Genomic DNA, 22029 nt, shown 5'->3' with positions numbered 1-22029 from the left:
CTCAATATGCCAGCAAATTTGGAAAACTCAGCAGTGGCCACAGGACTGGAAAAGTTCAGTTTCCATTCCAATCCCAAAGAAAGGCCATGCCAAAGAATGTTCCGACTACTGCACAATTGCACTCATCTAACACACTAGCAAACTAATGCTCAAAATTCTCCAAGCCTGGCTTCAACAGTACATGAACCAAGAACTTCCAGATGTTCAAGTTGGATTTAGAAAAGGCAGAGGAACCAGAGATTAAATTGCCAACATCCATTGGATCATCTAGAAAGCAAGAGAATTCCAGAAAAACATTTACATCTGCTTTATTGACTATGCCAAAGCCTATGACTGTGTGGTTCACAACAAACTATGGAAAATTCTTAAAGAGATGGTAATACCAGACCACCTAACCTGCCTCCTAAGAAATCTGTATCCAGGTCAAGAAGCAACAGTTAGAACTGGACATGGAACAACAGACTGGTTCCAATTCAGGAAAAGAGTTAGTCAAGGCTGTATATTGTCACCCTGTTTATTTAATTTATATTCAGAACACATCATGCAAAATGCTGAGCTGGATGAAGCACAAGCTGGAATCAAGATTGCTGGGAGAAATGTCAATAACCTCAGATACACAGATGACACCACCCTAATGGCAGAAAGCAAAGAGGAACTGAAGACCCTGTTGTTGAAAGTTGGCTTAAAATTCAGCATTCAGAAAATTAAGATCATGGCATCCAGTACCATCACTTCATGGCAAATAGACGGAGAAACAATGGAAACAGTGGCAGACTTTATGTTTTGGGGCTCCAAAATCACTGCAGATGGTGACTGCAGCCATGAAATTAAAAGATGCTTGCTCCTTAGAAGAAAAGCTATGACCAACCTAGACAGCATATTAAAAAGGAGAGACATTACTTTGCCGACAAAGGTCTGTCTAGTCAAAGCTATGGTTTTTTCCAGTAGTCATGTATGGATGTGAGAGTTGGACTGTAAATAAACCTAAGCGATGAAGAACTGATGATTTTGAACTGCAGTGTTGGAGAAGACTCTTGAGAGTCCTTTGGACTGCAAGGAAATAAAACCAGTCAATCCTAAAGGAAAGCAGTCCTGAATATTCATTAGAAGAACTGATGCTGAAGCTGAAACTCCAGTACTTTGGCCACCTGATGCGAAGAACTGACTCATTAGAAAAGACCCTGATGCTGTGCAAAACTGAAGGCAGGAGGAAATGGGGACGACAGAGGATGAGATGGTTGGATGGCATCACTGACTCGAGGGACATGAGTTTGAGCAAGCTCCAGGAGCTGGTGATGGACAAGGAAGCCTAGCGTGCTGCAGTCCATGGGGTCGCAAAGAGTCAGACAAGACTGAGGGACTGAACTGAACTGATGTAGGGAAAGTATTGGGAGATGTATCTTTTGTAGTTCAGAGATAAAATGGCATCTAATTTCTTCCTCCCTTTTTCACTAATGATGTCTTTTCACTGACTAGACACTGTTTTTTTTTCTTCTCACCCAGGGGCAATGTTTCCAACACCTCCCACTCCTATTTTCATTAACTCTCAGCAGCCTGGGTTTGCTACACTAGTGAGACTGTTGGCTTGTTTTTGGTACCTTGAGATTTTGAGCAGAGAGTCCAGCCTTATACTCAGCCTTTGACCCTTAGGAAGGGAGTATTCAACAGATTAAAGAAAGACTATTCTACTGATCAATTACCTTCTATTTTAGAGAAATACATGGATTAGTAAGATATTTTGAGACTGAGTATAAAAGAATAAAAATATAAAGAAATCTACACTGAGCCAGTACCACATCAATGTATGGAAGTTTTAAAATTCTCTTTTTAATTAAAAAAAATCTTTAACCTATGCTTGATTAAATTTCAAGTACCACCTAAGCAACCCATCCCTGGAGGGAACGCTTTAAATGAGAGCCTCCCTGCTTCTTTTGAAGCCATTTTACTATCTCTGGGGCCCAGCGTTTAAGTATACACCACTTGATGATATTAGTTAAGACTTGGCAAAGCCTCTCAACCAGCTACTCTTGGATGAAATGAAAGTGAAATGATGTTGGAAGAATAAGGCTTAAAAAGCTGGGATGGGGAAGGATCTAAGGAAAGATAAGTCGGTAGGGAATTAAGAGAATGAGAATAACTAATGGGCCATGATGGGGCTAAGATGATGATAACAGGGTGGAGCTGAGACGATAATGACAAGCTGGGAAACTTGAAGAGGTGAAGAGGAGGGTGGATGAGATGGTTTAGCAATATAAATGGTCTTGTTGAAATGAGAGCAGAGTGCATTTATCCAGCTGTGAACAGTGTGATGAGAAAATATTAAAATGAATCCTTTAAACAGGATGAATAATAATTGTAATAATAAAAATAAGATAGGATGTATAGAATATAACATGGAACAGTAGTCTCCAACTGCTTTATAAATGCTGAAAGCAGTTTAGCTATTTATTTTCAAAGCTGGAAACTTTAATACCAAGTAACTGGTGGAGATTTAAAGCATTTTTCTCCTCCACACTTGTGGAACTAAGACACAATTGTTCACTGTGCTGTTATTGACCTGTTCTATCTTAATGCACTTACAGAACTTTGGCATTAAACCAAAACTTTCATCCAAGTTAGAGGAAAGCTCACTCTGCAAGGAGACTTGGTTTTCTTAGTGTCCATATGTACCGAGTGCCCAAATTTCAGCCAAAAATCTGGTCAGAATTTCTGAGCTTATGATATAAGATGGCAAGCAGAACAGATGTGCATATGTAAATATGCTTTCCTTTTATGGTTTAGACTGTTGTTAATTTTCATTTATCCCTGGTCTTTATCTAACCAAGCTGCTAGGAGGAATGTAGAAAAGCATTATAAGCATTATGATTGTACTTACATCATAGGGTTTGGGGGTACCAAGTAAAGCATCTTATCCTTAATGCAACATTCTCTCTCTCTGAAAGAGCCTCAGAGAAGAGTTTAATTAAACCTGGGTTTTAATGAGTCAGATAGAGGATACCTTAAAGCCTGAGCTCTTTCAGCATGTTCAGTTTATGGTTAGTAGCTTTGGGATGGAACTCTGAGAAACTCATAAGCTGAGACCCTTGTGTTTAAAAGAAAAGCATGTCTTACTACTCACCAGTAGGTGTCATCAAGCACATTTGACTTCAAACTTCAGATGAGATTGTGTTATCATAAGTGGGTGGGATTAAGGAAAAGACTAAAACTCAAATTGTATCATGGCAAGAAGCTTATATCCTGACATAACCCTTGTCCTGGTATCAGTAATGTGGAAGGAAAAATTTGAAGGAAAATCTGAATTAGTGTTTACCAAAATAAATTTTCTGGATGCTTGGCTAAAGCTGATATGAACAGGAGGGCTTAGAGGGAGGAAAGGAGCTGTTAGTTACCAAGGTTCATCCATCAGAAGTTAAAGAGCCCAGCACCAGGACCAAGATATATGCCCTGAATCTGATCACTACTAATTTAAACACTCCAAAAAGTCTCTAATCTTGGTGGGTTCTCCAGAGGAGGGTAGGATTCTATTTGTAAGCTTACCACAATAGGGTGTTATCCTCTACTCTAGCTAAATTTTTTAAAGGCTTCGGATTTAAAATTTTATTAACAGCTCTCTGATCATTTAGCAGTGGCAGGAAAGACAGACAAATGCTGTATAGGAGATATGATCCCCTAGGTATGAAAACTCTTCTATTTTATAATTGTCCAAGTAGCTAAACATGAGTAAGATATACCTATATCTATTTATCTATCCATATAAACTCTCCATGATGCTTACTATTTTTTCCCCTTTAGAGCGTGTTTCACCCACAATCCCCCACCCCCTTCAAGGTCAGTATTGTTTTTATCATCATAGCTCTATTGCTGGGTCATTCTCCATCATCTGTAATGTTCAAAACACAGAAAGGGATAAATACATTCACAAAATTCACATACACATACAAATAGGAACTTTTTTTTTTAATTTAAACCTTCAAAGAAAAGTCAGTCAATTGTCCTCACATGAATTGAAAAATAGAAAACTGGTCTATAATTCAAGTTGGTCAGTAACTGGGGAGATAGTACTAAGCTAAGAAAGTGATTTTTTGTTCAATTAATACATATTACAGGTAACTATGAACTTACATATTTGGAACACAGCTAGTTAAATTCTGTAGCTCATAAAAATATGAATCTTCTAACTGACCACCTTATACAATCCAAATCTGAAATCATTTGTATCACTTGTAGAAATGAATTTACCTATCACCAAAGGTTGAACTCAACCATATTATGAGGACATTTCTTTTTCTTAAAATTGTGGCTAATTTGGGGACTTTTCCTTTTAAACACAACTATTTTAGAAAACACAAATGAGAAAACAAGGTAGTCATTTGGTATTCCTTTTCACAGAACTTTCCACACACTCAAATTAAATTTTGCTTCCTACAGCACATTTCAATGCAAGTTACAGCCCCAGCCTTCTATCTTAAGGCTATTTAAAGGCAAATTGGCAAATAAAATTAAAACAATACAAAAATCTGAAATGAAACCAACCTACCATTGAAATTAAATTCCAGAAAAGTGATTTGCAAATAACACTCAAAGACCTGAGGAAAAAAAATGGAAAGTAGGCCATGCAGGGCCTCGTGTGGAGAAAATAAATCCAATTAAACAAGATTATCATATACACTCTAAAGGAAATGTGCTCAGAATTAAAGGTTGGAAGCTGCTGTTTTCTAAGTTTGAAGACGGATCATGTTTCATTAACACTTGTCTAAACTAAAAATTAGGCCAGAAATGAGTGTAGATATGCAGAGTGTCAATAATGCAATGTGTTGCATATGCATATATTCACATATAGACAAACTTATTTTAATTATATTAGAAATGAGAATTGCAAGGTTTCAGGGATCAACTAGACAACTTAATAAAAGAATTATTCTTAAATTTCAAGTAAGGTCCAAAGTATTCTTAGAAGAATTCTGTTGAATAAGATTCTTCCCTAAAACATTGATGAAATCCGTTTTCTTCCCCAGCCACTAAAAATACGACTGTTAAAATGTGTCTGTTTTTTCAGACATGACATGAGACTTAGTGTTCATGGGAAGTATCCCATTTTGAATTCCTGACATGCGCAATTATTTTAAGACATTTATCTTCTACTGTTGCTGCAGAGATTGACACCATTTTATCGTGTTGCCATCTTGCAAGTATCTTGATGTGACAAACATGCACATACACATTTGTCCCAATGGACAACATTCTCAAAGAGGTTGTGCTCCATCCAAGACAAGCTTTGTACTGTGTCACTAGGACTCAAGGTATCCTTTATGAGAACAGTTCTGCAGCCCCAAAGCCAAATATTTTATCTGATTACTCTTTATGATACATATAACAGTGAACAAAATGAAGCCAGACACTGTTCACAAAGGAACAGTGTTTGATATTGAAAAACAGTCCGGACCAGGATGGAGCTTGTGGGATTTTGTTGAACTTGATATATTCCCACAAACGGAATTGCTGATTGGAGAATGACCCTAGTTTGATTTTGCATTGTAGATAGACCGTAGATATAGCTTCTTTAGATCCAATAGTTTTAGAGAATATAGTTTCTCTTACTACTAATACTTAGGGCTTCTGCTGGTAGAAATTGAAAAGCTGTTCATGGAGACTTGGGGTAGCTGGTGTGAGAGGTGGTTATAGAAAGTACCCCCTTAAGTTTCCTATGTCTCATAAGGACTTTTAATTTCTAGAATCAAATCTGTTCCCCACTCCTCTTTCCAATCAAGATGGCAGCCCATGTGAAATGCAGTTTCCTATGGAAAAAAATACTAACACACAGGATCCTTAATCTTTTTTATGGTGCCCCTTGAGTACTGAAGTCTCTAAGAAAAGATGACTGCTTCACTGTGGTCATAGCTCTAGGACAAGACACCTTCATTTCATTAAATATCCTATGTTGTCATCATCTATGTGGAATCCTACCTTCCCACCCTAAAGTGTGAAGATGTCTTGAAGCAGATGGTTGATGCAAATGGCTTGAAGGATTCTGAGCCAATTAATTTCCTTAAGGTGTTTTGAAAGTAGGAGAAAGTCCCAAAGCTTCTTTCTGTCCTCCCATCATAAAAAAAGAGAACTTTCCCTCCTACTTTCCAGTAACAGAAACATATGTTTAATTTCAGCTGCTTCGTTGTTAATATCTCTCATTGGAGGGTCTCCCCTCCTTACCCCCACTCTACATGGCTCATCAAGCTGACTGGGGATAAACAGCAGAGTCACAGCAGGAATGCAGTCCTAAACCCCTTCAAGCTGTGATTAAACAAAAACAAGGCTCAATAAATCAAATGTATTTCCCTTGGGTTCCCTTCATCATATTACTTGATTTTCTGCAGTGATAATAATAATACTGGAATTACACCAAAGAATAATTTGTATTGTCTGCAGCCAATCAGAAAATTTCAAATTTCCTTTCCTCTTATACCAGAAACAAATAACAAAAAACCCCAAAATCAGGGTGCTTCCCTGCTCCTTAATTTAAGAGACACATATATATAAATAAAACAAATAGTGTTCCATTTTTGATCTGTTTCTGATAGGTGTTTTTCCCATTAATTTTAATTTAGGTTTATTTATTCTGAAATGAGTCCTGAATTGCATATATTTGCATAACTATCCTTGACTATATCGCTGCAGAAAATCCACTGAATTGTAAAATGAGGAAAGAGCCAACTCTAAATATCTGAGGGAGCGTTTCTCACTTTGTTAGTCTTAAATCATTTCCTGAGGGCTCTGAATACTGAGACATGGTAACCGGGCTCCCATCTCCTCCCCATCAACTCGCTTGGGAACAGCCCCTCGTGACGGACATGAACCAGACAGGCTCTCACCTTTAGAAGGACCGCAGGCGCAGAGTGAGGTGAGGAAACCAGCCTCAGGAAGTTAAAAATAAAGGGAAAGAAGAGAAAAGGCCAAGGACAAGCCACCATTGTTGTGTGTTTATCACCCTCAAGTGAAGAATTCCCGTGAGCTCAAGGCGCTCTGGTCGCAATCGCTGCCACTTAAAAAAAAAAAAATTAATAACCCTAGAATCTGTCTCCTCTGTTTGCCTCCCATCTGATTATTTATCCCAAGTGAACAGCCTTTCCATTCACTAACCCCATGTGGCGAGCGGGTTTGGGAAATGTTGAGATTATCTTCCAAGTTCAGGCACTGCATTGGGTTTGTTCACAGCTGCTTGCCATTCCGTTCCTGTTTTTCCATTGATAAAACGCATTGCACATGGCTGGGTTTGCATGATTAATACAGCTGTCTAAAGCTCGCTCTGAAAACAAAACAACCCCCCCTCCCAAATTAAAGTTTAAAAAAAAATTAAAATCCAGCCCACAAACAAACCAGGCTTGTAGAAATCTGCAGTCCGCCTGGCCTGCTTCCTCCCACAGGGAGACCAGTGTTGGCTCAGGGCAGGCCTGGCATCAGAACAACCAGATTCTGTATCCAGAAAGAGGAAGAGATGGACCTACCCTCACCCGGCACTCCCAGGAATGGGTTCTCAAGTCAGACCACTGGCATGGAAGAAAAACTGGGGGGAAAATCCTCCAAAGATCCCAGGCTGTGAGGGTGCCTGGACCACCCCTACAGCTTCATTTATTTTCTGTAGGATATTTTCCCAGGTATTGAAGAGAGAATGCTTCTTTTCAGCTCCTTATTATAACAGCAGTGTCACCTTGTCTAGTAATAACAGTAATAATAATAATAATCGTTAACATAGTGGAATTCTCATGTAACAATAGAATTCTAAGAGCTTTGGCATGTACTAATCCAATTAATCCCCACACCCCTAAGAAACTAACATGCACCTTCTCCCACACTTTTAACCATCAAATTCCGCCCAAATTTCAGTCTACTCCTTGTTGCACCCAGGCACATATATAAACTCTAGCACATTATAAATAGACAGTATGTATGCATTCATGTTCATTAGATATGTATTAGATATATCTGTCTAATGAATTTTAAACACTCATCTAATTTATTTTATGTATTATAATGCTTCTAATAAACAATACAGTTGCCTTAATATCCATACACCTTTACAAAGTTCATTCCAGACCCACTCAACACACAGAGATTTGAAAGCTTAGTCGTTAAAAAACATGAGCAGAGCTATCTGGCATCAGGACATCTAATTTCACACACTTATTCAGGCTGATTTACATACACACCTCTATTAATCATGGATAATTACTAGCATTGTTCTCTTTAATTCAGTTTTTCCAACTGTGAAATGGGAAAGAAATTATATTTTTCATGCCTACAAACTCAAAGTGGTGTTTTAAATAATATGTAAAAGAGAGCTTCAAGTTCCTCAAAAGAATGCTTATTGAATTCAAAATAATCCTATTCAGATACACATTTGTCTTATACTTTTTAAAGATGCACTTGTATCGAGTATTACGTTGCCTAGATATTAATTTGATAAAACTTGGTTTGGCTTCATTCTGTGCTTGTGCACAGTCACTCAATCGTGTCCAGCTCTTTGCGACCCCATGGACTGTAGTCCTCCAGGCTCCTCTGTTCGTGGGATTCTCCAGGCAAGAATACTGGAGTGGGCAGCCATTCTCTTCTCCAGGGGATCTTCCTGACTCAGGGATTGACCCCAGGTCTACTTCATTGCACGTGGATTCTTTACCATCTGAGCCACCAGGGAAACCCTTGGCTTTGTTATAGATGGCTGTATTTTGGATTCTAGGGGTGTCTGAAATACCCACACTGTTAATAATGTAAATACAGAAGGATCCTAAGGCCAAACAAAGTATACTTTTCATTATTTTTCAACACTGTCATAATGCTCCACTTCAGAGGAGCCGCGGTTACACAGTTCTCTACTGTGAGGCACACACTTGCAGTGGATGCCCGATTGGGCATTAGCACCTGTCAGACTAGTCCATAATGATCAATCTAAAAAACCTGCACTTTTTTCCTGGTCAAAGGTGTAAAGCATGTCCTAGGAAAGGCTTCAGTGTTTAAGTGCATTGCTCCTTTCCCACTAGCCGATGGAAATAAGGGCCTTGATTTTATTGACAGAACTTAGGTAGCCATGTCAACACGAATTTACAGTAGAATCACGAGCCCTGATTAATTCACATGAAGATAACTGAGAGTTGACACGAATATCTGACAACAATCCCCTGACTCCTTTCACGGGAATAAAAGTCTAACTTCCTCCTGGTTTATCTCAAGGGGGATAGTTTGGCCAATACTTCACCTAGAATCAATACTTTACCCACCAATTCAGTGACTTAGACTCAACTGTTACAGGTGGGCCACACCACCAATTTGGACCCATTGTAACATGCACTTCTCTCTGTTGAATCCACTTCTTGTTTTGCTCTTCAACCGTTTCATTCTTCCTTTTGCCGTTTCCTAAGAAGTTCTTATTCTCTCCTCATTAAAGTTTTCTAGCCAGAATAATTCTGAATTTATTCATGCTCTTATTTAAAAGTTCAAAAGAAGCTTGGAAATCTTAACCTCTCTTAGAATTTACATTGAGCTTCAAGTGAAATGGCTAAAAACCATATAGCATCAATTTAAAGGTAGGAGAATTTTTAGTACTGGGACTCTTTCCTAATGCCTTTTCCTGTTTTCCTAGTCTGGATCGGCCTGCATCAGGCAGCCTTTCATGGTGATCCCCGCACTTAAACTTTGCTGTGCTATTTAGATTTCTATAGCCAGCAGGGACTTAAAGATGAATATATATAATTTTTGAAAATGCAAGCTCCCACTAAATTTTAATTTGATGGAAATATTTCTCTTCTATGAGCTTTATGAGAAAAAATATCTTTCAAAGTAACAATTACATGTGGGGATTAAGTTTAAGTAATTGACAGTCTTGTCTTTTTAATTAAAAGGAATAAAGCTGCCTAAGAAGAGCTCAAAGAGATTTGCAGCAGAAAATACTGGCTTGCTGCCCCAAAGGGTGACAAGACCAGGATCTTGAATGGACAGAAAATGCTTATACAGGTCCCTTTGGTCTTTGGAGAGCACCCCCAGGGGAGCTCACCCTGGTGTTTGCATCAAGTGTGACATTTAGCAGGTGGGTAGCGATGTACTGGGAACTTCCAGTACATCACTACCAAAAGGTACCAAAAGGTAGCTCAGACAGGAAAGAATTTGCCTGCAATGTAGGAGACCTGGGTTCAGTCCCTCAGCTGAATGTTAAATAGCCATGTACTTTGAGGAGAGTTGCTGAGTGTAGCCAAGAAGATGGTCCTTTCTTTGGAAGTTTTGCTCTAGGTTCAGAGAAAAGGTCAAGAGTCCTTAAGATCAAGTGGCACTATTTAAGAGTCAAAAAGATGTATGTATATGTGTAATGGATTCCCTTGTACAATATAAACTAACGCAACGTTGCAAAGCAACTATGCTACAATAAAAATGAAAAAAAAAATAGGTAGAAAGTTTCAAAGGAAAAAAGTCCAGAAAGAACACATATTCTTCCAAGAATTCAATCATCAGTAAAGTCTTGGCTCCTGACAAATTTCATAGGATAGCCCCGCAAAACTATAATCTTTCATTTTAGTCTGCCCCTTGGCTCCCTCTCTTTCTTTTTCACCTGAAATTCTTATTTTTGTTATCTGTATTTCTTGATCTTCTTTTTCTCTACATTTTCCACCATATTCACCTTGCATTTTTTATACACTGTCTCTTTGACATCCTTCAAACAAAACCAAAGAAAAGGTTTTGATGGTGTTAGCATTCAATTCTTGACACTGGATACCACCCAGGGAAGCACCACAAAGCCATTATCCCATCTATCTGGAGAGGCTAGATACACATGAACCTTCACAACAACCTCCCTTTTACAGTCACTCTGTCCCCACAATGGTCTTTAATCATCACAAGTCATTTGTAGGCATTAAATTAAACAAGCACTGCCATAGGGGAAAAATCCCCCAGCTTAAGAGGTCCCACCTTACATCTCCCCTTGTACACTGCTGTGAAGAACACACCTGCCAAGTCAGGACACAGCGTGGCATAATGAGCTTGGAATTCCAATTTAAGGTGTTCATTTGTACCCAGATATATGATGGGAGTAGGCAGACCACTCACTAGGACTCCACCGAGAATCGGCAGCTTATATCCACTGCAAATCAGTAGGAGGAGAGACCTTACAAGTCATTTATCATGCTTCCTAATTGGACCCTGGGGACCTGAGAACTGCCATAGTTTATTGCACTATTTTACTCATCACACTGCTGGTTGTAAAAGAAAACGCTTCCCACGTTTCTGTAACACATATGTACGTTTTAATAGCTGGACATTACCACTAACAGAGTATCTTTGCTATAAATCACAGCTATCAGTCCACTCTACTTTATCCGCCCCATACTCACAATGGAGATTCTTCTGTTTTAACCACTTACCTTCCAAACCTTGTAGTTCCAGTATGACTTTTCTTTTTTAACTACTTAAGAGAATCTTGTTTGGGGCAACCGTAGCATCCTGTGGTTTAAAAAAAAAACAAAAACAAAACAGATAACTGTGCCTTGACTGAGTACCCATCCCATGCACCATCCCATCCTCTGTAGCCCACAGGACACTGAGCATCCCCACCCATGTGCTATGTTGGAAAGTTGCTTGGCCATTCTGAAGTGCTTTCTCAATTGTACATGTGAATGTTTGGAGGGCAGAAATGACTAAGGGAAAAAAGGAACGTAAAAAAAGCAGTAGCTTTCACTTCTCTTTGTTGAATCACAACTTAGAGAGTAACTTGGGAGATGTGTTCTCGTCCCTGCAGTTCCTGAACACAGGTAAGTTCATTGTGGAAGGTTGTTTACTTCATGTCACAGTGCTGAAATAGACGGCATGCTCTCACCCACTGGAGGTTGGTCTTCCCATCTGTCATTAAACGAATGCATCACTTTCTATTCTGCCTTTAAATGTACTCTCCACTTGCCTTCGCTCTGTAAAGTTCCTTTTTTTTCTGTTCATGTTTTCTTTTCATCTGATTTTCAACCATTAGGAACACCAGAAAGAAACCTCATTCTTGATGGGCAGTGAAAACTAGTTTCTGGCCCAGATGAAGTTTATTTGACAATACACAGTATTTTGGTTACACTATTCATTCCTTCAAAGAAAAAGTACCATCCTAGTACTTTCTATGTCAAGCTCTAGCTCTGAGCTAGGTACTTGGGAAGTGCTGTGGGAAGAAGCCAGACACGACCTCCACAGTAATAGACCTTACAGACCTGCCCGGGCAGTAGTTGTTGATGAGCAGTTACGAGAAACTTTGCTAAGTCGAGGAGACCTGTGTGGTCTATGGAGAACTCAGCACAGGGGCACCTTAGCTAACCTGGACTAGTCAGTTCTCTTACCAGTGAAAGTGAAGTTTAAAATTAAGGCAGAAAGAAGAGAAGGTAGAAAGGAGCAGAACATCCCAGGATTGCAGAGAATTAGAATCCAGAGACAGCTCAACAGTAGTGTCTAAATAATTTTTTAAATATGGGGGAAAAACCCACATTTTTTTCCTAATAGTTTCTTACTTTTCCTCATTTGCATCTAGCCTGTTTAAAAACAAAAGAAAGGTGATAAACCAGTGGAGTTAAAAGAGAAGAGATGGGCATTACTACCTGTTACACATTTAAGATAAGAAAGAGCAGCTGTCAACTTGACTACTGTGCGGACATGTGTGGATAGGGTATACTATGTGGTAGGTGGTGTTACAGAGGTGAGTTTTCTGGAGGATGCTGAGAGCCATTCTCTATCAGAGCTTCTAGAGAAAGCTTTTAGCCTCTCAACAAGGAGGCTTGACAGTAGGCTTTTAAGTTAGTTGTCGGGATGGTCAGGTCAGTTGGAGCCATCTGTGTTTTCCAGGAGCTGCTTGCTCTAGAACCTGGAGGTATATTATGTCTCAAGTCAGTGACACAGCAGGAATTACAGATAAATCCCTGAGGGGTCCTGGTGCTCCCAGTAGTAAAGGCATTGCCAAGGTTCCAAAGCAGAACCGCCTTCACCAAATTCTCTGCCCTGCGGCGGTCAGTGCTATAGACACAGGCTCTGGGGTAACTCTGAGCATACCACTGTTTTTTAATCCCTTATCTTCTTATTTGTGAGAGCCTTAAAATCCCAGGAAATCTCACAAATTCACTTATCTCAGCATTCAAATTCCACAGCGAGTTACCTTGTTTCATGGTATTTGAATGTTTTTGGTTTCAAACATATGAAATGAAAACACATATTACACGGATTAAGGCCAGTCTTGAATCCCTTAGAATTTAAATCTAAAATGTATTCTGAAACGGATCTGCAATTCACAATTTAGAGCATGGAAACAGAGGGAGAAAACCAGACAGGAGGCAAATCTCTAGAGACCTACACAAACCTGTACTTTTAAAATCCTTTTTTAGCAAGTCAAATACATGAAGGCGCAGAAGGCTTCCAAATGTACATGAAATTATGTCTTTTCAACTGTAATCTACTTTGCCCCAACAATAAGTAGATTCGGGGCTAGGAAGTAGCTCTTTATGAAATTGGATGACTGTTCTTTCATTCCAATGAGGACCAAATGCCAGGATTTTACCCACAGGTGCAATGGGTGTGTTATAGGCACAGGAGCATAAGCATTTGTTTCTTCTTTAAGGCAAAGAGTTCGTGTCTGGCTCTAATAACTTACTGATTCAAAAAATTTACTTCTGGAGTTTTTCTATCTTATATGTATTTTTAGGTGGAGTGGCCCAGAGAAATTCCTTTATTAAACTTACCCCATTGGGCATTCTCTAACATTTTAATTCACTGATTATTAAAAATTAAACCTCTCAGGCTAAATAAGAAACCTGCAGGATTTGAGCAGGCTGACTTGCTTTAAGAGACTTAATGAAACCCTTCCTTTATGCTGGGAGTGCTTAGTGATCCTGTACTTTCTGGAACAGTCCGTATCGCCATCAAGCAGAACCTATAGCAGTTAAAGTCAATTCATGTACCTGTACTTACTCCACAGAGCAATTACTTCAAGTGTGCAGTCAGAAGGACCTCATAAACCCATATAATACATATTTTATTGCATTGTCATTTCATGCTGTAAAGACAATGTTCCTTATAGAAATTAGACCTCACCTATCTTAGCTTCTCTTTAGTTTCACTAATACCAGCCAACTAAAAAGTGGCGGGGAAAACTCAGTCTCCTTGTAATGATGTCAACTCAAAGCTAAAGAATCAGAAAATTATTATTTTCTTTTCCCCAGATTTAGGGGATTATTTTCTTTACCCCAGATTTTTTTTTATAAATAGCTTTCCATTCTGATAATAAATGTTATGCATTTTCATTATGGAAGAATTTTAAAATATATGAAACTATAAAGAAGAAAATAAAGATTACATATAATCTCTCTCCTCAGAGATAACACCATTAATATGATAGAAACAAATGTTTTGTCTGAATCTTTGAGCTGTCGATGTATTATAACATATTCGAGTGAAAACACCTGACCGGTTCTCTGCGTTCTGCCCCTCTGAGGCTGGCCTAGCCCTGTGTCTTGCTCAAGGTCACAGAACACTCAGGTTCAGGAGTCCCTGCCCCTCAGGCCACCGCCCACTCCACAGGGACCAGGACACCCTCCGCTCTTCCTGGTCCTGAGTCTAACCTGACTCACCCTGCAAGACATTTCCACTGAGTCACTGAACCTCCTACTTTCTCTCTCTAAATTGGGGTATAAGACAAAGTTATCTTCTGTTTAATGAGATGAACTTTTATTTTAAAAATATTTTCTCCGATTCTCTTTCGTATAGAACATAATGGAGGGTTGGTCCACTAATTGATGAGAATAAGGAATGATTCTCAATTATTCTATTATATAATGAGACGTTATATCAACATTAATTTTGATTTGGGTATACTCATTCATTCAACACCGAATTATCACCAGAATATCCAGGGTGGCAAAAAGCTTGATACATCATTCATGTCTCTGACTCACTTTGAAACAGCATCAGACTATCTGAAGTCCATTCCTGGTCATGGTCAATGATCAGAAGCCCCTAGGAGTATTTAAAAGTAAAGTGTAGGAGTCCTTTCTGACCCAAATCTAGCCAAGGGGGAGGCCAACTTGCCTTCTCAAATATTGATGACATGCTGAGCTAAGACTTTTTAGTTTCCCCAGCCAGTCTGGCATATTTCCCTAGTTGTCAGGATAGTGACTGGCCTATGAACTCGGTCAGAAAACAGCTACAACCTTAAGGTTGAGGATTAGACCTATTTCTCTATGTTGGCTTTTCCTCCAGAACCAGACCCAGAATGATCACTGAGATTCTCAGAGAACATTACTCTATAAATATTAGGCATTAGAGTTTATACAATATGGATATAGTACAAAAGAGAAAATTAAAACTCTAACAATCCAAATAGAAACCACAGGCATGTTTTTTTCCTATGTCAAAAGGAAAAATAATAATAATTCTTGTAAGTAGAAGCTGCTAATCCCTAAAGCCTCCAAGTAGAGCGGAGAAACCATTGAGAAAGAAATTAACAACTTTCAGAGTGTGGCTTTGAAAATTGAATTAATAAAAATGTCCCCCTTTTAAGCCAATATAATAGGAAAGGTTCTATTTTTTTTTTAAATTGGCAAAAAAAAAGAGCACAAAAACACATAAATTCCCATGGAGGACACTTACAAATGTTATGCTTCAGGTCCTCAGCATCAGTGAAGGAGCAAGTGGCACAGGGAATATTCTTAAATGTTTATTTTATTAAACTTCTTAATGATTTTAACTCTATCCCTCTCTCACTTTTCCCAGACAATTGGAAGATAGCTCCCCTGTTGAATTCGGACCTTCCCTTTCTGCTGAACATACATCCTTATTCATTCTGATACAGGAAACAAAAAAAAAGTCCAGTTAGTTAAGTCCGCTAATATGTTATTTTCAAAACCCAGGGCTCATCAGAAAGCTTAAAAAGAGTTGTGCCATATGCAACAGAGAACATTTCCTTGTTCCAGTGACTGTGGCAGGTTGAAAAGTGAGCCTTATGTTCAAATAAATACCCTGGAATTAGAACAACTGTGCAAACAATACAAACCCTCCAACTCTATGTATCCTACCTGTGAACTGGAATGAATGCTTATAAGCAGAGGATTAGAGGTAAGCTGTCAGAGCACTAGAAATCAATTCTTCTCCTCATGGGTTTGTTGTACCCTCACCTCCTCTCCCAGATAGAATTCAAAGAAGGAGAAATGTGGTAACTCTTCATAAATATAGATACAGAAATTTCCTCAGGTAGTGAGGGAGTCAGACCCAACTGAGCGACTTCACTTTCACTTTTCACTTTCATGCACAGGAGAAGGAAATGGCAACCCACTCCAGTGTTCTTGCCTGGAGAATCCCAGGGACGGGGGAGCCTGGTGGGTTCTTGTCTATGGGGTCGCACAGAGTCAGACACGACTGAAGCGACTTAGCATTAGCAGCAGCAGCAGTGACAGAGTTAACTGTAAACTGTAGAGCTTCCAATGAAGCATCTCTTACCTTCACAACACTCACTTTAATGGCAAGAGACCTAGTCCTACCGCATAGTGACAGATGAAAGGTAAGAAGAAATCTTCTGGATTTTGAAACAAACAAAAAAAAAAGCTTGGGTTTTTGTTTTCTAAGGTTTAAATTTCATGAGGATATTTATAAATAAAGCTCAGTCCTCCAGAAAATTTTCTACCTGCCAGGGATTTGGAGACTAATGAAAGAACCTCCTGCTGTTGCTGCTGCTAAGTCGCTTCAGTCATGTCTGACTCTGTGCGACCCCATAGATGGAAGCCAACCAGGCTCCCCGATCCCTGGGATTCTCCAAGAACACTGGAGTGGGTTGCCATTTCCTTCTCCAATGTATGAAAGTGAAAAGTGAAAGTGAAGTTGCTCAGTCCTATCCCAGTGTTAGTGACCCCATGGACTGCAGCCTACCAGGCTCTGCCGCCCATGTGATTTTCCAGGCAAGAGTACTGGAGTGGGGTGTCATTGCCTTCTCTGAAGAACCTCCTAGCCCCTTATTATTCTTTAAATGACTGTGAATTCCCAACAGTCATTTTGCCTCTGTGTTAAAGCATGGTGGTTTCAAAGAATAATATTTCCCCCTACCTAGAATTTTAGAGGGCAGCTCTTAAGGTATTGATGGATTAATTCACTCAGTCACTCATTCATTTATTCATTTATGTATTCAGACACTTATTCACCCAATCTACTGAATACAGACTCTGTGCTGAAGAAATAGTGAGGCCAAGGCTACAGTAGTGAACAAGGAAGACGTCCTGCCGATGAGCAAGGCCCACTCAGCTCTTTTTGATGCTGTGTGTGCTGTGCGCTAAGTCGCTTCAGTCGTATCCGACTGTGTGTGACCCTATGGACCGTCGCCCTCCAGGCTCCTCTGTCCATGAGATTCTCCAGGCAAGAATACCAGAATGGGTTGCCATGCCCTCCTCCAGGGGATCTTCCCCACCCAGGAACTGAACCTGTGTCTCCCTTGTCTCCTGAATTGGCAGGCAGGTTCTTTATGACTAGTACCACCGGGGACATTTGTCTCACACAGCTGGTTGTAAAGAATCTGAAAGTCGAAAGTCAAAGACAGATTGGCATAAATAAATTTATCAAGGCACTTGCCTTTTCTAGTATTAAATTCTTTTCCCCATTGCTGCCTCCTACACCCTCATCAGGAGCTGAGATCTAAGCATATGACAATAATGCATTCACAGAATTTTAGAACTTTCTTTGTGCTTGAACCCCCTAAAGTTTTGTCCATTGTACTGCTGCTGTAGATTTATCCTTTTATTTCATTGTTCAGACTGGCACTACCATGCTTACTTGTTAAGTCTATTTGCTGAAGCTAAATTGACATGTGGAGAGAAGTCTTCAGGAGAGGCATAAAAATGGTAGTTGTCAGGTATATTCTAATGAGTATATCCAGGAATCCCTACAGAATTGGTGTCCCTGGCAAGGCAGTTTTACTCAAGAACTTGAGAGCGCCTTCATGTTGGAAAAGAAAGAATTATTGTCAGTTGTTAAGGACCAAGAGTTGTGTTTTTTTTTTTCTTTTTTTTGATCTGTAATAGGAAAGACTCCTTTTGAAAATAACAAAGATAATTTTTTCACTACTGCCACCTGGTGGACAAAGGTAATTACTTTAGACGGCGCAAAGGCACATGTTTAGTATTACCACAAGATGGCAGCATACAACCAACTTTTCAAAGAGCCCTCCTCAAAAATGTTCAGAATTTTGCTCCTCAAAAGAGAACGGTCTACTCCAACAGAAGCGGATGAATAAGACATAATAATACAAAATAAAAGTTACATTCTCTTTTTTCTAAATACAAATGGAATTCCAAGTCTTAAGATCGTTGGTATTTCACAAACTATGTCATTCATTGCCATAGGGAAGACTTCCTAGACTTTTAACTGGCAGTTTGCTTTTTAAAGATAACTTAAACAAGAGTATATTTTTTATCTGATTTTTAAAAATATTTTCTTCATAGAATGTAAAGTTTGAGCAATGTTTTTGAATTCTTTTGTTAAATTATTTTTAGTCAACTAGTAAGGCAGTGTCCATTCCCATTTAGGACATTCAGACTTTTGCTCAAGTCTGTTCCCCTTTACTGGTTAACCTATTGCTAGTTTTCTCCTGACCAAAATGCTCCCTAATCAGTCTGCTTCGTTATCACTTCAGTGTGCTAGAATCTTGTTTTGTTCATCCGTAGTGCTATAGATTAAAAAAAAAAAAATTTTTTTTTGAAACAGTACTGGCATGGCTAACTTTGAAGATCTGTTTTTCTCTTTTTCCACAAAACTTTTCCTGACAGTCTCCTCTGTAAGCAATTTTTACCATAAATCTGACAACAACAACTCTTATTTATTGAGCAATTAGCATGTGTCTGGCAGCATTCCAAGCAGAGTATGATAATTATCTAAGTGATCGAACAAAGCTGTTGTTGTTTAGTCACTAGGTCTTGTTGATCTCTTTTTCAACGCCATGGCCTGTAGCCCGACAGGCTCATCTGTCCATGGGATTTCCCAGGCAGGAATACTGGAGTGAGTTGCCATTTTCTTCTCCAGGGGATCCTGCCAACCCAGGGGTTGAACCTGGGTCTCCTGCATTGACAGGCAGATTCTTTATCATTTGAGCCACCAGGGAAGCCCCAGAACAAACTTACAGGAAGCTTTTAATTAAACTTACTTTACAGTTGATGAAACTGAGGCAAAAAGAAATGAAGTGATAATTTCTAGTTAAGCAGAACTGTTGGTGTCCCTGCCTGCCTAGGTTCTTGAACAACTGCTTGGAATTATTCTATGAGACCTGGGATGGACCATGGGAAACCTAAGGGGTTCTTTACATGAAGATGATCCCATCAGGAAATCTAAACCCCTTAGGGTGAAGAGCATCGCTCTGTGACCCTGAGCTACTGCTGCTGCTGTGCTCAGTCACGTCTGACTCTTGCAACTCCAAGGGCTATAACTCACCAGGCTCCTCTGTCCATGCGATTTCCCAGCCAAGAATACTGGAGTGGGTTGTCATTTCCTTCTCCAGGGGAGAAGAGATCAAACTTACATCTCTTGAGTCTCCTGAATTGGCAGGTGGATTCTTTACCACTGCACCACCTGGAACCTTGAGAAGTCCTTATAAATTCTAAAGAATGATAAACCAAAGAATTTGAGCAAAGAAAGAGGAGAACTTGTATTTTGCACAGGAGCAGAGCCAAAGTTTCCCCAGTCAATACTGAATCATATAAATGTCTCAGTGATAACCCTAGAGTTATGTAGGCTACACTTACTCAGCCCTGCTATCATAAAAATTCCAGAGGGGTATTGTGAATAATGGACAGAGTTCTGCCTGGAGAAGTGGGAGCCCTGAATTTCAGTCTCAGCTCTGCCTCTTGCTGTCTGTGTGACCTTGGGGAACTGATTAACCTGTCTGGGCCTCATTTTCCTCATATTTTGATGAGCAGTTCTCTACAGAGATTTTGCAATATTTGAAAGCAATATGCTGATTTTAAAGAAAAGTTGTGAGAACAGGTATTATCAAAGGAAACAGGTGACAGCAGGTTTAATACACAAATGAAACATTGCTGGTCAGGTGATCTGTGTGGTCAACAGGTGGACACCAGCATTTTAAGTCTTAATAGAATCTGACTTCACTTCTAAGTTGACAGTGACCTCAGTAACTGGCTTCTGCTAGAAGAGGAGCAGAAATCATGCTCCAATCTTCTGAATGGACCTCCATCTTTCTGCAAATAATGGACTAGCTCGTCAAGGACAGAAGGGCAGATGCTGATGGCTTTGAGTGTCTTCAGAAGTGTACCAGCAATCATGGTATAAAAGAACCTTCACACACCCCCAGCTGCCTCACCCCACATCTGTCCTCACTTGTGGACACAGTTTGCTCTATGAACAGCCCAGCAAATGCTGAATAGTAGCCAAACATTTTCAAGACTTTGGATGCTAGGACAGTGGTGCCCTTCTTATAGCCATCATGAGTATGCTAGAAAACATCAGGCTGTTTGAGACTTCTCCTTGTGATCTCCTTAAATCATAAAGGCAAAAGGAAAATCTGCGAGGGAGAGGATTCCTAGATTGCACTGAACCTCCAAAACTTTGCAGACCTGATTCTGAAGCTCAGACCCCTTTGTGCTAAATCAGAGGATAAAGATTTTAGCTACTCAGACTCTCTGTTGTTTTACAGAGTCTCAGCTCCTCTGTTAGAAGGATGCCTGGCATATCTTTATTCTTCTCATATTTCAGTGATTTGGTCCATTGTGTACTCAGAGTGCCGTCATTCATTTGCTGTGCCAACAAGGGGGCAGTAACAGATACAGTTCCTGCTTCTGTGGAACTCACAGCCCACTAGTGAAATAAGCATTCATCAAAACACCAGACAAATACATTCGAAATTAAAACTGAGATGAGTGTTGTGAAGGAGAACAGAGCTTATAATAGAGGGACTTCATTTTACCAAGGAGTCTAAGGAAGATTTCTCTGTGGAATATGTAACTAAATTTTGAAGGGTGAGTGGGATTCCTAGTAGAGATATCATCAGGCCATAGACCCCACGACAAAGAAAACGGGGTACCACGGAGCATCAGGAAGGTTTGTGGGCTGGGACACCGGGATAATAAACATCTCCACATGAGATGAGGCTGGAAAGGTGAAAGGGCAGAGCCATGGATGGCATGCTAAGTATTTTGGTCTTTATTCTGGAAGTCATGAGAAAGCATAAGCCAGTTTCAAGCAGGATGGTGAGGTGACTGGGTTCCTAATCTGAAGCTTCTTTTTCTCTTCAGAGTCCAGGTCACTTTATGCCCTTAGTGAAAGCATGCCACTCAGGAATGCAGGGCTGTGTCCTGATCCTCACAGAGAATAAAACCTATGTCCAGCTTCCATGGTTTGGACTCCTATATCTGATCAGTCATCCAGTTGGTCCTGAGATTCAAAGTATCCTATGGAAATTTTCCATATTTACTTCTAAATATCGAGGAGCGCTGTGCTTTAATTGAGCAAGATACTTAAAAGGGAATCCAAGCATTTTACCTATAGAAGCTCTCCCAACACTGAGAGTTATTAGTAGATTCAACAAGTATTTATTGTATACCTGCTACATGCTGGGTTCTGATCTAGGCACCAGGGTACAGTGGTTGACAAGATATGCACTGTGGCTGCCTTCATGGAGGAGAGAAACTGAACAAGCAAGTAAGTCAATGTGTAACATGGGGAAAAGTAGGGATCAGGACTATTAATATTAGCAAACCAAGGTAAAATAACAGGAAGTCACAGAGGATACCGTTTTTGAGAAGATGATGGGGGAAACCCTTCCTGACATTTCAGCAGAAATCTGAATGAAGTGACTGAGCTGGCCAGGCAGAGGTCTGGGGAGGGACATTCCAAGCAGGTGCGAGGGCAAAGGTTGTAATGTTGGAAGGGATTTAGTGTATTAGAAAAAAAAGGTAGAAAGGAAAAGGAAAAGGAAGAAAGGTAACCGGTGTGAGTAGAGCAAAGCAGATGCAAAAGGGTAGAATGGGGTTGGGTGTGGGGAGGCAG

General features: G+C 39.8%; 1 protein-coding gene across 2 annotated transcripts in view; it reads left to right on the top strand.

The window, feature by feature from the left end:
- The window catches only part of LSAMP (limbic system associated membrane protein), a 634880-nt gene that overhangs the window by 598803 nt on the left and 14048 nt on the right, over positions 1-22029 (top strand). The window contains exon 7 of one of the 2 annotated variants that reach the window (XM_070788402.1): positions 3793-3828. The exons of the other annotated variant lie outside the window; for it this stretch is intronic. Coding sequence (XP_070644503.1) covers positions 3793-3828 — 36 coding nt within the window. The remainder of the gene's footprint in view (positions 1-3792; positions 3829-22029) is intronic. 2 annotated transcript variants of the gene reach the window in all.

The sequence above is a fragment of the Bos indicus genome, chromosome 1 (genome assembly GCF_029378745.1).
Source record: "Bos indicus isolate NIAB-ARS_2022 breed Sahiwal x Tharparkar chromosome 1, NIAB-ARS_B.indTharparkar_mat_pri_1.0, whole genome shotgun sequence".
In the NCBI taxonomy this organism is placed as follows: domain Eukaryota; kingdom Metazoa; phylum Chordata; class Mammalia; order Artiodactyla; family Bovidae; genus Bos; species Bos indicus.
The sequence above is the reverse complement of the archived record's forward strand: the minus strand, read 5'-3'. Positions and strand labels throughout refer to the sequence as shown.